The 15488-nt window shown below is 49.2% G+C and overlaps 1 protein-coding gene across 1 annotated transcript in view; it reads left to right on the top strand.

The window, feature by feature from the left end:
• Positions 1-15488, top strand: part of ANO2 (anoctamin 2) — a 334451-nt gene that overhangs the window by 92553 nt on the left and 226410 nt on the right. Inside the window, exons 7-8 of the mRNA XM_013964246.2 lie at positions 7980-8035; positions 9729-9770. Coding sequence (XP_013819700.2) covers positions 7980-8035; positions 9729-9770 — 98 coding nt within the window. The remainder of the gene's footprint in view (positions 1-7979; positions 8036-9728; positions 9771-15488) is intronic.

A 15488-nucleotide genomic window follows, 5' to 3' on the forward strand; every position in this document is an offset into this window, starting at 1 on the left:
TCTTTGTAGAAAGTATGTTTTTCTGAATGGCTACTTTTGCAGAGCATTATACTATATGCAGGGTGTATGTATTGATTTATTTATATTCCTGTCTTGTTCCACAAAATTTCAGAGGTAGCTTACAAGAAAAACAATAAAACAGCATAATATAAATAATAAATTAAAAAATAAGAACCAGGAAAAGCACAAATTAAAATAGAATGTTGAAACTAGGAGGAAAAAATAGAATACACATATTCAAACCATACGGCCCTCTAGTTTCTGCAGTTGGGTTGCAAATTTGACCTTGAACCTAAGTGAGAGGGAATACATTTGGTGAGGTAGCACTTAAGGTCCTCCGCAACATCTTTTTATATAGAAATTGTTCTAAAGTCTCTCATATAATTCCCTGCTTCCTAATACAGATGATACAAACACGGAGTCTTCATAAAGGCATATGTAAATATATGTACCATTCAGGATAGTCCTTGAGAACATAAATTTATTCATGTTTCTTGGAGGATTATAAAAGTGTTATTGGAGTTGTTTTGCCCACTGTCTGATTTTTTTTGAATTCTGGACTCAGGTAACTTCCCTCCTTGAGTTTTGCTTTTTCAAAGTTTGCCTTGCTATTTGGGATACAGAAAAACCAGCTCATTAGGACTGGCGATAGAGAGAGGGGGAAATGGCATTGAAGGAGAGTCTGGAAGATTCTGCTGTGATTAGGGGCAGGACCTTGAGGGATGGGCTGCATGAGAGACTAGATAATGTTTTCTCCTGGGTTCTCTGTTGTGAGAGCTGAGATAACCAGATAAGAGGTCTCTGCACATAAGAGAGACCTATAGGTTTCTCCCTATAACCAAGGTAAGGATTCCTTGCACGTGTGTCCTTGTATGCTTTGTAAAGCACTTTCACACTCTTTATCTCATTTGATCCTTTGAACTCCCATGCAGAATAGGTTCAATGGATATTAACTACTTTCACAACAGAGAGATGAACATCCAGTCCAAAGTGAGAGATCTGGAGCCCAGTTGAACCCCAAGTCTCTTGGCTTTTCTTCACTTACCTTGTAATTGGTCAGTTAATAAATGGATGCAGTTATTGGGTAAGATTTTCCCGTGAAAGTGGGAGCTTAGGTTTTCCCACTGGGATGTCCATTAATTCAGCAAATATTTATTCATATGCTGTGTGTCATTCATGTTTGAGACCTGGGGACTAGAGTAGGGCATAGGTCAGAGATAGATCCCTGCCCCTGCGGATCTTACATTTGAGAGGAGTGAATAAGCCATGTGACTGTCTGACAAGAGAGATGCCTGCAGGGAAAGCGAGTAATACAGAAGGCATAAAAGGAGCCAGCCACTGCAGAGAATCAGGTTAGGGTCCCACCAGGAACAGAGGACTCACTCAAATGAGCATCGTTCAAGACAAGAGTATCAACAGAGAGACCATTTACAGAGGTGCAGGTAGGGGGTTGGGGATGCCAGGGCAGTGTGTGACCTAGAATCAGCAAAGGGGAGCTGTTGCCATCTCTGCGTCCATGAGACAGGAGAGGGGTTCTTGGTGATGAGATGGACAGAACTGGGCTAAGGACGGGAGCAGGTGACTGTATGGAGAGGAGGCTCCTACCTCCTTCTGACCTGCCGGACCTGGGAGAAACCAGTGGAGAAGGGGAGAGGGTACCTTTCTAAAGGAGACAGAGGCGGGAGAGGCTGGGGAAGCACCAGTTCCAGCTATGGGACCAACAACATGTGGTCAAGTCATGTTTCCTCACTTTGCCTGTTTCTCCCCCTTTGAACCCAAGGAAGGACCCCTCCATGTTATTGAAGTTTCTTTCAAGCGCTGATATTCCCTAGGTTTTGACTGGAAGCAGCAACATGGTCTTCTTTCAGTGGGAGCCAGTCAGGTCCGGAGAGGGACCGACTTTCCTCCAGGTGCACAAACGGTGTTTTTAACCTGCTCCCCAGGTGCCTCTTAGGGACTCTTCAGGTAGACAGGACGAGTGCACCATGAGCTACCACAGGCTTCCTACCTGTGGTAGGGAGTGGGGAGAGTGGCCCACGTGCTCGCCTTCTGGGGATCTGACTCTAGCTTCTGTGAATGAAGACCCTAGCTTCAAATGAAGCCGTCTTCTCTGTGAATAGCTTAATCTTTCTTGTGATTTTTTTCTCACAGTTGCTATATGGGCATTCAGTATTCAGTCCCTTTCAGGGTCCTGGCCAGCAGTACCATCTCTTGGATTTTCTCTCTTCTTTGTTTTTCTTTTTTTATTCAGTGAAAGGAGGGGCAGACGGTAAAAATTAGCAGAAGAGAGGGGAGCTGACCTTGAAAAAGGGATGGGCATTTGGTGATGGTCTAACACTTTGCCTGCTGTGCTTCAGTCCAGGGGGTCACAAAGACTCAGATATGACTTTGCGACTGAACAACAGCTCCTGTAACCTCCCCAAGAAAACTCGCTCTTTGTGTCTTTGTCACTTGGGAAGTGAGGGATGGGGGCTGATGCACCCACCACATCCAGAGCCTGGAGTGTGCTTGTGAGTCTGGCGTCCTCAGGATGGCAGCTGACTGTGATGTTGTTGTTGTTGGCTCTGAGCTATCACAAACTTAGCTCAGCCTGACACGGTGCCACCTAATCCACATAACATAAGATCCGCCGTCAGGGTCAAGGCCGTGCAAGTTCACCCCATCCTGGAATGCCTTTCAAGTGCACATTACCGTGGAAAGAAGACCACATCTCCTTGACCAACACCCTTTCTGTTCCTTCATGGAAACTGTTGCCTTTTCACAGACAGAAAATAGCAGCTTGATGGAGCTATGTATTCATGGACATATTGGTGTCAGAGCATTTAAACAAATACATGCTTTGGGCATCTCCCCTCCCTGCTCGGGAGACGATGTCTCAATTATTTTGACTGAAGCCAGGCTGTGTTGTGTGCTGTAAACATCTGGTTTATCATTCATCCAGCTGAGATGGTTTATATTTTGTTAGAAGAAAAGGCTTGGGATTAAAGGCATTTAAGTAATTAAGCACACGTCAAGACAATTTGGTGATGGGTAAATATAGTCTCTGTTAAATGCACCGTCTGGGGGGCTCTGGTTTAGATTTATGTCCGGCTAGAGTACAGGGATGAAAGCGGAATGCCAGGGGAACAGGCCTGGTTCTGGGGGGCAAGGACTCAAAACCAAATGAGTTTTCAGGAATTAAGCGCCGTCCCTCTGAGTACCTGCCCCGATGCTTGGCCTGGAGAGGACAGGGCTGGGGGACAGAGGATACCCTGTCACCCGGTGGCACTGGTAGATTTCATGAGATTCTCACTTTGGGAGGCAGACCATAGACTGTGCTTCCTGCCCAAGAAACCAGAGATGTCTTGGAAGCTAAATGAGAGAGCTCAGGTTTTATATTATGAGGGAGTTTTTGGGTATCAGCCCCAGGGTCTGAGTCCACCCTACTCTGGTCCTTGACCTTGCCCCTGTGTATGCAGAGAGGTGGTGTTGCTGGGCTTGGCTGGGTCAGCAGAGCCAGGGCCAGTCCTAGGCAGAGAGAAAACATGAGCCTTTTCCCGGGGGAGTATGGTTCCAAGCAACAGGTGTGAAGAGGCTGGTGACTTGAAAGGACTTTGGGGATCAGTAAAGAGGTCCTTGGTGGGCCATGCTTTGTGTGAGCTGAGGTGCCACTTCTCTTTGGGGAGAGAGGGAATGGAAAACATTAATCCTTCTGCCTGGGCCCCCCACTTCTGGGAGTAAGAGGGCAGAAAAGGGAGTCTCTCTCCCCCTGGGTCTCGAGCAGGGAGGAAAACCTTTGGATACTATCCTGAAGAAGAAAGCTTTGCTGTTTCTGGCCAGATGGGTGGTGTATGATGGAACCAATTATCTGAAAAGAAAGGGAAAAATTCAGAATTTAAATTTTCAAAGCAGAGACTCTCTCTCTCTCTTTTTTTTTTTTTTTAAAAGAAGATGTTTGATTATTTTCTTCTTTCAAACTGATTTCCATGCTTGTTTGGGAGTAGATTTTTGGTGTCTGAAGTCTGTGGTTGAGAGGCCAAAGTGGTGCTCATTTTTGGGTGCAACTGTGGATACATGGTTACTTTTCAGCATGCCTCTTCCCCTCCCCACTCCTCCTCCTTTCATGTGCCATCCCCTCCCTCCGCCCAGCAGCCACTGATGGGAGGGCCCATATGTTATCACCTGAGAAAGAGGAGACCCACAGCAGCGAGGCAGAGACATCGTCTGTTACAGCGTTGTGGAGCTCTGGTTTGATGACCTGAATCGTCTTGGCTCCAAGGCAAAAAACACTTGGTCTGCGCTTCCTCTCTTAGGAAGCAGACTAGTTAACCAGGGTGTAAGATTCCTTCCTCAGCTGCTGCTGCTGCTGCTATTTAGTTGCTTAGTTGTGTCCAACTCTTTGTGACCCTGTGGGCTGCAGCCCGCCAAGCTCCTCTGTCCATGGGATTCTCCAGGTAAGAATACTGGAGTGGGTTGCCATTTCATTCTTCTGGGGATCTTCCTGACCCAGGGATGGTACCCAAGTCTCCTGCTTGGCAGGCAGATTCTTTACCTTGGAGCCGCCTGGGACAGGTTGCTAAAGAACGTTGGAGTAGTGGGAAGGTGGACGCCTGTGATAAATGAGAAAAGATCCTGAGATCACTCCCGCCACAGGACTGCTTCCTTTTCCGGGTAACAACCGTGACCCCTTCTGTGCTCCCCAGAGTGAGGTGGGAGCTGCAGGAGACTCCAGTGAGAGGGGCATGCTCCCTGGCCTCAGGTACCTTGCAGACTTTTAAGGGCTACCAAAGAAGGAGAATGACAACCCACTCCAGTATCTTCCCTGGGAAATCCCAGGGACAGAGGAACCTGGCGGGCTACAGTCCACGGGGCTGCAAAGAGTTGGACACGGCTTAGCGACTACAACAAAGAAGCAGTGAACAGCGTTCTACAAGTGAACCTGGCACTCAGTGCCAAGGAGCTTTATTTCCCTTGGGAGGCAGGGTGTGTAGTTTTAGACCTCTGACGATTCGAGGTCTTTTCTGAGGCTCAGGCCACAGGACCCAAGAGTTCAGGTCTTCAGCCCAGTGCTCTCAGACCCTGGCTTTTGCGCTGAGCAAAGCCTTGAATTAGCAGGAGAGTTCCACACCTGCTGAAAGCTTCCATGCTCTTCTGGTAGTCTGCAGGGTATATGCTGCTGCCATGGCAACCAAAGTGTGGGCGTGACTGCAAGGATTGAGTGGCCAGTGAGTCGGTTTGCAGTCTGGCTGGAGCCCTGCAGGCCTGTGATACTTCAGCCTCTATCCATGTTGACAGCTCCTCTGTCGCTTTGAACCACCCCCTGCCCCCTCCCTACTTGGGAGCCCTCCCCTTGATGACTGTAGGGTGGCTTCCTATGCCTGTGGTTACGGCTCTTGAACTGATTAATGATGCTCCGGGGGAAATTGTAGTCTCGAGAGGAAGACAGATCTGTAGCTCATTCAGACCCTGGACACCCCTCCTCCGCCCACAATCTCTTTACCGACCCTCCAGCGGCCCACCACCCCCCACTGGTATTTCTGATGTTTTCTGTGTATGCCAAGGAGGAAATGTAAAATCAGGAAAGGACTGGTGCTTGGGTGATGCTTCAGCACTGAGATCTCAGCTCTCGACACACTGAAACAGTGGCCATTTCTGCTGGGCGCCCCTGCAGCCTCTGCTCCTATGTGGGCCTTGGCTAGACTCTGGAATCTGAGCGGCATGGTTGGAGGAAGAGGAGGCTGGTGGAGGGAGGAAGATTGTTTGAGAGCCTCTGAGGCTCCGAGCATGTGGTGGGGCTCCGAGTGGGCACAGGAGGTGGAAAACCATGAATTTTAATGAGTCTCTGTTGTGGAACTTCACCACCCAACCTTGTCCTCTCTCCAGAGTGGGGCAAATGCAGATGACTTTGCATTTGGACATCATACATAGTTCCCTCCAGAACTGATTTTCCCTCATCACTCTGCTGTCTACAGCCTCTCTGGAAAGAATGGTTCAGAGCAGAAAACGTGTTTGAGACCAGGGAAACCAGCATGTACCAGAGAGCCTCCCCCCGAGCTCCTCCCCACCCCCACTACCCCACACCAAGTGTACATCCCACATGGCAGAGTCCTTGAGCTGTCGAGATATAATCCCTCCCATCTGGGAGCCAGCGACCTGGGGCAGCCTGTCCCGAGTCACAGAGCTTACAGGCTCTTCATAGTCTCTGAATCACAGCATGAATGAAGGAGAGGGGATGGTAGAAGAGCATCTTGGAGTTATAGAGATGGGAGCACTCCTTCAGGTAACAGCTGTTTAGTAGGGTCTGCTGTATGCCCAGTGCTGTAGAATACAGCCAGGATTTTAAAGAAATGGATCCCCTGTTATGTGGTTTCCCAGCTTTGTGGCCTTCTTTGCACTAGAAAAGTCTTCCCTGGTGGCTCAGACGTTAAAGCGTCTGTCTGCAATGCAGGAGATCCGGGTTCAATCCCTGGGTTGGGAAGGTCCCCTGGAGAAGGAAATGGCAACCCACTCCAATATTCTTGCCTGGAAAATCCCATGGACAGAGGAGCCTGGTGGGTTACAGTCCATGGGGTTGCAAAGATTCGGACACAACTGAGCAACTTCACTTTGCACTTAAAAAGATTATCGAGAGCACCCAGAGCATTATCATCTAAGTGGATTGTATTGATCGGTATCTGTTGTATTAGAAGCTAAAACCGAGAAGAGTTTAAAACATAAGGATACACAAGCCCCGTTCTGTGAGCAGTCAGGGTTGACATCGTCACAGATCATAAAACTCCGCTGTAGACTCTTGAGAGACTAGGAGTGGAAAAGCAAATAACATCTTAGTGCTATTATGAAAATCATTCATGGAAGTCATGGGACCTCCCTGGTGGTCCAGTGGTTCAGACTCCGCCTTACAATGCAGGGAACTCCTGTCCAATCCCGGATCAGGGAACTAAGATCCCATGTGCTGAGGGGCTCCTAAGCTTGCGTGCCACAGCAACTACTGAGCTCTTGTGCCTCAACAAGAGAGTCTGCGTGCAGCGACTGAGGCTCAGCTCAGCCAAGTAAATAAATATTTAAAAATAATAGTTCTCACCTTATGGATCCCCCCTGAAAGGGTCATGGGACAGATGGGATTCCTCAGATCACACTGTGAGATCTAATGGTACAGACAGGTCAGTCACGGGCAGTAATTGGTGCTGTCCTGCGAAGGAACAGTGAGGGAGCCAGAAATGGGTTCAGGCAAAACGTGGCGGGACGCACTGATGCATACTTTTGTTGGTTGTAATGACCGTGATCCATCCACATGGTCATTCCTATGCCGACCCTGAACACAGATATTCTCCTGCACTGCTGTGGCTTCCGAGCAGGAGAAGGAGGAGGTGGTGGAGGTGGTTTGGGGGCTGCAGGGATCCGAGTGTGTGAGGACAGGATGGACATGACATTTGAGAGAGCCTACCTGATAAGACTCTGGAGAGTCCCTTGCACTGCAGGGAGATCAAAGAGTCAGTCCTAAAGGAAGTCAACCCTGAATATTCATTGGAAGGACTGATGCCAAAGCTCCGATACTTTGGCCACCTGATGGAAAGAACTGACTCATTGGAAAAGACCCTGATGCTGGGAAAGATTGAAGGCAAAAGGAGAAAGGGGGAGACAGGATGAGATGGTTGGATGTAATGGACATGAACTTGAGCAAGCTCTGGGAGATAGTGAAGGACAGGGAAGCTTGGTGTGCTGCCGTCCATGGGGTCTCAAAGAGTCGGACACAACTTAGGGACTGAATCACAGCACAATGCCTGATATTTAATCATAACCTTGCATTTGGGAAATGAAAAAATTGTTCTAATACTAAGAAGTAAAGTGTGGAAGAAACTTCTTGCCTGGGAGAATCTGGAAGCCAGGGCTGGTTCTCAACTGAGAGGTGGGGTTGGGGGCATTCATATTTATCAGAAGACCAAGGTCAAGGTGAGAAGTCCTGCCCTACAGTGACCATTTTCATCTTTCTTCTTCTGCAGGTATTAACTCTCTGATAGCAAACAATATCTATGAGGCTGCCTACCCATTGCATGATGTGAGTACCACCTCCACCACTCAAAAGGTGGAGCCCTGACGGCAACTCAGCAATGAATATACAGGCAGGAGGGAACCGTGGCATTGAACCGCCTTGGCTGGTTCCCGACCACGTGTGAAAGACAGTGATCCCCTGCTTGATATTTGCCAGTTGTCTCAAACTGTCTCAAAAAAACTGGATGTTTTTGTCTAAGCCTCCTCTGCACTCCCTGCCTTGATTTTGGGGAAAGTGTGAGAAGCTGGTTACAAGAGAGATGGGGAAGGTGGATTCGGGGAGGCAGGTCCCAGATTGTGATGATACACAGCCTGGACTGTTAGGCCCTCAAATGATAGAGAGTGATGCGTGATACTATGTATGTACTATTATATGTGATAGTTATATGATAGTGTTATATGGAACTATATATATATTTTGTATGCAATATTTTTTCTGTGATAGTTTTATTTAGGTGTAAAACTCCTCATCCTTCTATGGGAACATGTATTAAGTATCAGTGTCAGGTCTTTTTTTTCTATCTTGATTTTTTTTTAATTTAAATTTTTATTTTTTTTTAATACCGAAAGCATTTTATATTGGGGTATAGCCAATTAACAATGTTGTGGGAGTTTCAGGTAAACAGTGAAGGGACTCAGCCATACATATACATGGACCCATTCTCCCCCAAACTCCCCTCCCATCCAGGCTGGCACATAACAGAGCAGAGTTCCATGTGCTATACAGTAGGTGCTTGTTGGTTATCCATTTTAAATATAGCAACGTGTACATGACCTTCCGAAAGTGCCTAACTGTCCCTTCCCTCTGGCAACCATAAGTTCATTCTCTAAGTCTGTGAGTCTCTTTCTGTTTTGTGAGCGAGTTCATTCATAGCATTTCTTTTTAGATTCCATATATAAGGGATGCCACATGATATTTTCCCTTCTCTGTCTGACTTGCTTCACTCAGGATGACAATCTCTAAGCCCATCCATGTTGCTGCAAATGGCATTATTTCATTCGTTTTAACGGCTGAGTAATATTCCATCGTGTGTATGTAGCGCCATCTCTATCTGGACATTTTTGAAGGAGGTCTCTCAAATTTCTTCTACTGTTTGTGGTTAAGAAAATAGAGAGACTAATTAAGGCTTTCGTTGGCTGGAAGCAGTGTTATGAATGTCCCATAACAAGATACAGTGATATTGTTCAGGATGACTCATGAGGACCTTAACTGGCCCATGAACTCAGTGCCCCTTGGCTGCCCTTTCCACCCTGTCAGTCACTTTAGCATCTGCTGCATGGTGGTCCCAAATGAGACCCCCGGGCGGGTGCCCTGAGTGCCTGATGAGATTTCCCAGGTGACCTTTTCTCCTCGCTGACATCCTTGCTGTGGGCATACGTGAGACGAGGTTCTGCCGGGTATAGAAGGGGCGCAAGGCAGGTTTCCTGGACATGCTAGTCTGTTTCCAGGGTGGGCTCTGCTGTGCCGTTTGCCATGAGCAGGCACAGGAGGCTCCAAGGCTTGTGAGGGGAGCCACCCCCTGTAAGCTCATAGGACACACAGCAGGTGCTGGTGACCTTGAAAGTGGACCAGTGTTTCCTTCTGGGTCATGCCCTTGACCTTTCTTAAATGGGAATGAAAGAAAGGGATGGCGTTAGAAAATTTAAAAGGGAACCGTCTCTCTGTTTTTGATCCTTGTCTCTGTTTTCTCCTCCCACAGGGTGAATATGACCGTCCCGGGGAGGATATGAATGACAGAAAGGTGAGCCGGCTTGATGCTGTGCCCAGGGCTCTGGGCTTGGGGGCTGCACGTGGGTGTGGGGCTGCGTGACACATGCTGGGTGTTCTACTTACTGCTTATCTGTATCAGCCGTTTTTCCACAGCCCCTGTCCCCAGGCATTTGGGAATTCGGGGGCCATTTTTGGTCACTGACATGACTGTGTATCGGGGTGGGGCTGGCATTCTTGCTCAGTGGACCAGCGATGCCACATCCTAAAATATCCCCAACAGTGGCACACAAAGGCAGCATGCCCACCCCTGATGACAGGAGAGATTTAGCTGAGAAACACTGAGCATCCAGAACCCTTAATTCAGGGAGTCTTCAACCTCTGGGGTCTAATTCCTGGTGATCCGAGGTGGACCTGATGTAATAATAATAGAAACAAAAGTGAAAGTGGTAGCCACTCAGTCGCCTCTGACCCTTTGCAAGCCTGTGGACTGTCGCTCACCGGGCTCCTCTGCCTGTGGGATTCTCCAGGCAAGAATAACTGGAGTGGGTAGCCATTCCCTTTTCTAGGGGATCTTCCCAACCCAGGGAGTGAACCTGCATCTCCTACACTGGAGGCTGATTCTTTACTGTGTGAGCCACCAGTAGAAATAAAGTGCACAATGAATGTCACGTGCTTGAATCATCCCGAAACCACCACCCCACTCCCCAGCCCTGGTCCATGGAAAAATTGTCTTCCATGAGACAAGTCCTTGGTGCCAGAAAGGTTGGGGATTGCTGCCTTAATTTATAGATGGGGAAACGGAGGCACAGGATGATCGTACACCTTGTCCATGATAACACTGCCACAATCAACCGAGACGGGGCTAAAACCCCTGTGACCTCAAATCCCATGTTCCTGCTAAGCATATAGCAGTATCCGTGCCATTGTGTCTTGTTTGGGGAGGGTCATCTTTCAGTTATTATTCTTATTCTCTAGGTAGACAGGTGGGGTACAGTGACCCCCAAATTATAGATGAGAAATTGACTGTGTATTCCAGGCAGCTGGGAATGAAAGGTTATATTTAGGGGAGGGAAAAGGGTCCCATTGGAGAATCTCTCCTATGTCAGGCGCAACTCCTGCCTGGACAGCTCTGTCCCCAGCTGTCCATGTAGATCCCGTTTCTTCTGTGTGCGGGTACCCTGGGAGTCTGGGTACCACTCTCTTCTCCAGGGATGATGCTCTAAGCATCCCCCAGCCTGTTCAGCGGAGCTGTCCATCTGACTGCCCCCTCATGCCATTCTCCAACCGGGTTCCCAGGCTTAAGTGACTCTGGTGAGTAGAGGAGGGTGGGTGAGGGTGGGCATGATGAGGAATAGACCCTCCCTGCCCCTGCTCTGTTGTCTGGAAAACCATTCATCCCCCAAGTTGCTTTGGAGCAGCCTTCTTTTTATCCTGCCTATTAGTCCCTGTTATGAAGTGTTAAGTATTAAAAACATAAAAAGGTCTTTTCCAGAAATACGGCCGTGATTGCTTACACATGTCCCTCTTTCTGCCTGCCCAGGGAATCTGCTGTAGTTTTTCGATGTTTTAACCTCATCTGTTTTCTATCTGATGCTCATAGTCTCGGGGTTTAATTTCCTGAAAAGTCCCGGATCAGATTTAAAGGCAAAGAGGAGCCTTTCTCCCCACATCTCACCTCACTGGTCTTGGCCATTTTCTGCCCTCCTATTTTTTCATCTCATGTTCCTCCCCTTTAAAGGGTGATCACCAACCCACGGCCTACCTGAGAGACCTCTTGCTGGGTGGGTGGTGACCCCCAGCCCGCCAAGGTAGGGTATTTTATAGGAACATTCCAGAGACCAGGAACACACAGAACTCCTGGGAGAAATCAGCCAGTCCCCTGTTATCCTCACAGAGGTAGAGAGAAGCGACATGTAGGCTATCCAAAATCTATGTGCCTTTGTCTGGAATGATATAATATTATTGTTAACAGTAAAACCCCATAACGGAAAGTTGTCCCCCAGGAATTGTTTTACTTAGGGCAGTGCACATCCCAGCTGGGGAACTGGATGGAACCTGGCAGGCAGGGACAGACCTCCAGGGCAGAGCTGCATCTCAGTGGATAATTCCCGAACCTGATGTCAAGCGATGCTCAGTGAGGATGGACAAGTGTCTCTGGAGGGCAAAGAGCCCATTTCTTTTCTTTTTTTTTTTCAAAATAATTTATTTATCTGTCTGTGCTGGGTCTCCGTTGCTGTGCGGGCTTTTCTCTAGCTGCAGTGGGTGGGAGCTGCTCTCTGGTATGGTGTGTGGGCTTCTCATTGCTGCAACTTCTCTTGTGGAGCTCTAGAGCGTTTGGGCTTCAGCAGTTGCAGCTCGCTGGAGAAGGAAATGGCACCCCACTCCAGTGTTCTTGCCTGGAGAATCCCAGGGACGGGGGAGCCTGGTGGGCTGCCGTGTATGGGGTCGCGCAGAGTCGGATATGACTGAAGCGACTTAGCAGCAGCAGCAGCAGCAGCAGTTGCAGCTCGTGGGCTCAGTTGCTCCGTGACATGTGGGATCTCCTGGATCAGTGTCCCCTGCATTGGCAGGTGGATTATTTACCACTGAGACACCAGAGAGACCCCAAGGACCCCATTCCTTGTGACTTTTCCTCAGGTTTGCCAGCCAGTCCTGGCCTCCTTCTTTTCCTCTGTCTGGGTCATGGTTAGGGAAATAAAAGTTGCTGTGACGGGAGCTAAGAGGATCATGAATGAGACTGAAAACTTTTTTTCTGTCCATTTGGATTGGGAAATGGATACTCAGCAAGACCAGGAGACTGGTTCCCATGTCCATTAATTCAGTGATCCCTGACCTTTTTTGGCACCAGGGATCAGTTTTCATGGAAGACAATTTTTCCACGGATCAGGCGAGGATATGGCTCCAGGATTAAGCGCTTCACATTTTTTTGTGCACCTTGTTGTTGCTCAGTCGCTAAGTCGCATCTGACTCTTTGCCATCCCATGGACTGCAGAATGGCAGGCTTCCCTGTCCTCCACTATCTCCCGGAGTTTGCTCCAGTTCATGTTCATTGAGTTGATGATGCTCTCTAACCATCTCATCCTCTGCTGCCCTCTTCTCCTTTTGCCTTCAATCTTTCCCAGCACCAAGGTATTTTCCAATAAGTCGGCTCTTTCTATCAGGTGGTCAAAGTATTACTATTAAGTCAGCTACACCTCAGATCCTCAGGCATAAGTCCGGAATGCTGGGGACCTCTGCATTAAATGATTGTTCTGTTAGGACTGACCCTGGCATTCAAATCCCAGCCGATTTTGCAGCCAGGTGGACGTGACTTCTTGTGTGTGGCAGGGGGACTTCTCGCTGCAGGGCTGGCTTCGCTCCCAGAGCCTCAGAGGTATCTTGAAAGAACGAGCTGAAACCTCTGAATATGCGTAGCATGTTTATTTGTATTTGTCACATTGTAATAGTCTGGCGTTCTTCAAGAGGGCTGTGGGAAGGATTTTGGTTAGGTACAAGGGAGAACCTTTGAATTTGTGGTGTTAGAGGAGGTGCAGAATGGTTGAGAACTGATGGGAGATCACTCCTCTGGGGGACTTTAGTGGTGATCCGGCCATCTGCTGGTACCCAGGGTTCGCCTCCCCTCTTCCCTGAAATCTGTGGCTGTTCCAGTGATCTGCCTCTTAGGTGGAGAGCACTCTCTCCCACCCCACCCCCCTCTGCCTAGTGCAGCCTGCAGTCTGTATGACTCAGCTCCTCCTGGAGGGTGATTCGTGAGAGGTTCCCTCCCTCTGGAGACCAGCTCCACCTCAGATCCCACCTTTCGAGGAAGCAGGGCTGCGGGGTCTGCAGCCACCTCAGTCCACATCTGCCAGACTCGCCTGCTTTTCTCAGCATCCCAGAGAACGGACTGTTTCTGTCTTTTGAGGGAGGCTCGAGCCCCGCCCACATCCCATGGCTTCCCTGCCCACTTACAGAGAATCCAGGATACAACCTTAGAAGATGACTTCCTTTAGTAGCTTTTACACCCTCGGTCCTAGATCTTCCAGCTTTTTCAGAGGACTGTCTTCCCTGGTGGATGGTTAGTAAAAGTGACCCACCAGAAAGTTCGTGACGAGAGTCCGTCTTGCTTTCCGATGGGAAGCCTACTTTTCTTCTCGGTTTCTCTTAAGGTCTAGTTTTCCCATCTTGCACAAGTCCCATTGAATTAATGGAGAAGTGACCTGCCAAAAACTCAGATAGGTCATTGCAGGATCCAGGGGGTAGAATTCCATCCTCTCCCATTCTAGTCCTTCCGTCTCATCAGTGCCTCTCAGCTGGCTGCAGCTGGCATCGCTGTGTCTGCCACAGGTCCAACTGAGGAGCTTGGGACCTCGGTGAGGGTCATGGGTCTCATGCATTCTGCCATCCTCTGGCCTTGAAGATGGCTTTACCAGCTGGGTCCTTTATAGTCTCATGAAACACTTATACTGACCTACTCTTGGCTGTGACCCTCGGGGATCAACCTGGCCTCTGGGTGCTCTGATCCATCAGTGGGGTGGTCCCCGTGGCTTGTTTCTTCTTGCAGTAAAGTTTTGGGATCAGACCCATGTTCTTGGAGTGACATCTCCAAAATAAGGCTCTGTCCACTGAGGAACTGTAGACCCTCTGGCTTTATTTGCAGGCTTGACCAGTTGGTGAAGAGGACCTGATGTAACTAAGGGAAAGAGCAGATTTAATAAGATCTAATAAGCTAGGAGCTTATTAGGAGGTTTTGTTACAAGTTACCATGATTGTCCTGAACTTGACTGACACATGCCTATCCCTGTGGGGCAAAGACTCTGGCCTGCCTCCCTGCACCCTGACCGCTGGTCTGTGCTGGGGCCCTGTAACCAGGGCATGACCTACCTGGTTTGAAACTGTGTGGTTAAACATTTGTAAAGACAGCCAGCAGTCTATAGCACCCACCACCTAGCTCCTGCGTCGCCTGCCTGGCGGCCTTGTGAACCTGCCGGGCAGAGATATGTGGGCATTCAGGCATCACTGTCACATCACCTCCCAGGTTTGAAGCTTGGACCTCCCGCTCCGGTGGGGTCTGCGTGCTGATGTCCTCTGCTGTGTCTGTCCGGCGCATCTCCATGGGGCACGGGCAGCTCTCTTGGCTCAGTCTCCTCTGTATCCACCAGTGATGGATGCAGCCTTGAGAAAGGACTCTTGGAGATTTCGTCCAGCAGGTCCGGGAGCCAGCCAGGGACAAGGCCTGGGAACCTGGCTCTCAGTTTGGACCTGAGCCAAGCAGGCCACACTGGCTTCCTGGAGCATTTTCAGTTTTCCCCTTCAGGGCGCTGCAGACAGGTTTAAGGGTTGGACTTCGTGACTTGGAGAGGAATGTGCCCTGGAGGTCAGGGCCTCAGAGGGAGCACTGACGTCCCACCACTCTCCCGGGAGGCATTGCCCGTATCTCTTGACGCAAGCTGGCCTCCCTGTGGGCCCCCAGTGATGTCACTGTGACAGCCAGGTGCTAGTGAGCCCAGCATTGGCACCGGGGAGAGGGAATAAAACCCCAGGGCAATAGAGGCACCAGGATGACAATGAGGAAGAGATATAGTAATAACGGTATGATCAGGTTTGGAGCTTCTTGCCTGGAACAAAGCATCAGGCTTCATGGATTCAGATCTTCGCCTGCCCACGGGGCACCGTGTCGCCCCCTTTGTGTTGGGGTGTCCTGCTCTGTAGAAGGTGGGACTACGGATGCAGTTTTCACCATCAGAGCCCATGCAATTTCTGGTTCTTT

The sequence above is a fragment of the Capra hircus genome, chromosome 5, assembly GCF_001704415.2.
Source record: "Capra hircus breed San Clemente chromosome 5, ASM170441v1, whole genome shotgun sequence".
Lineage (NCBI taxonomy): Eukaryota > Metazoa > Chordata > Mammalia > Artiodactyla > Bovidae > Capra > Capra hircus.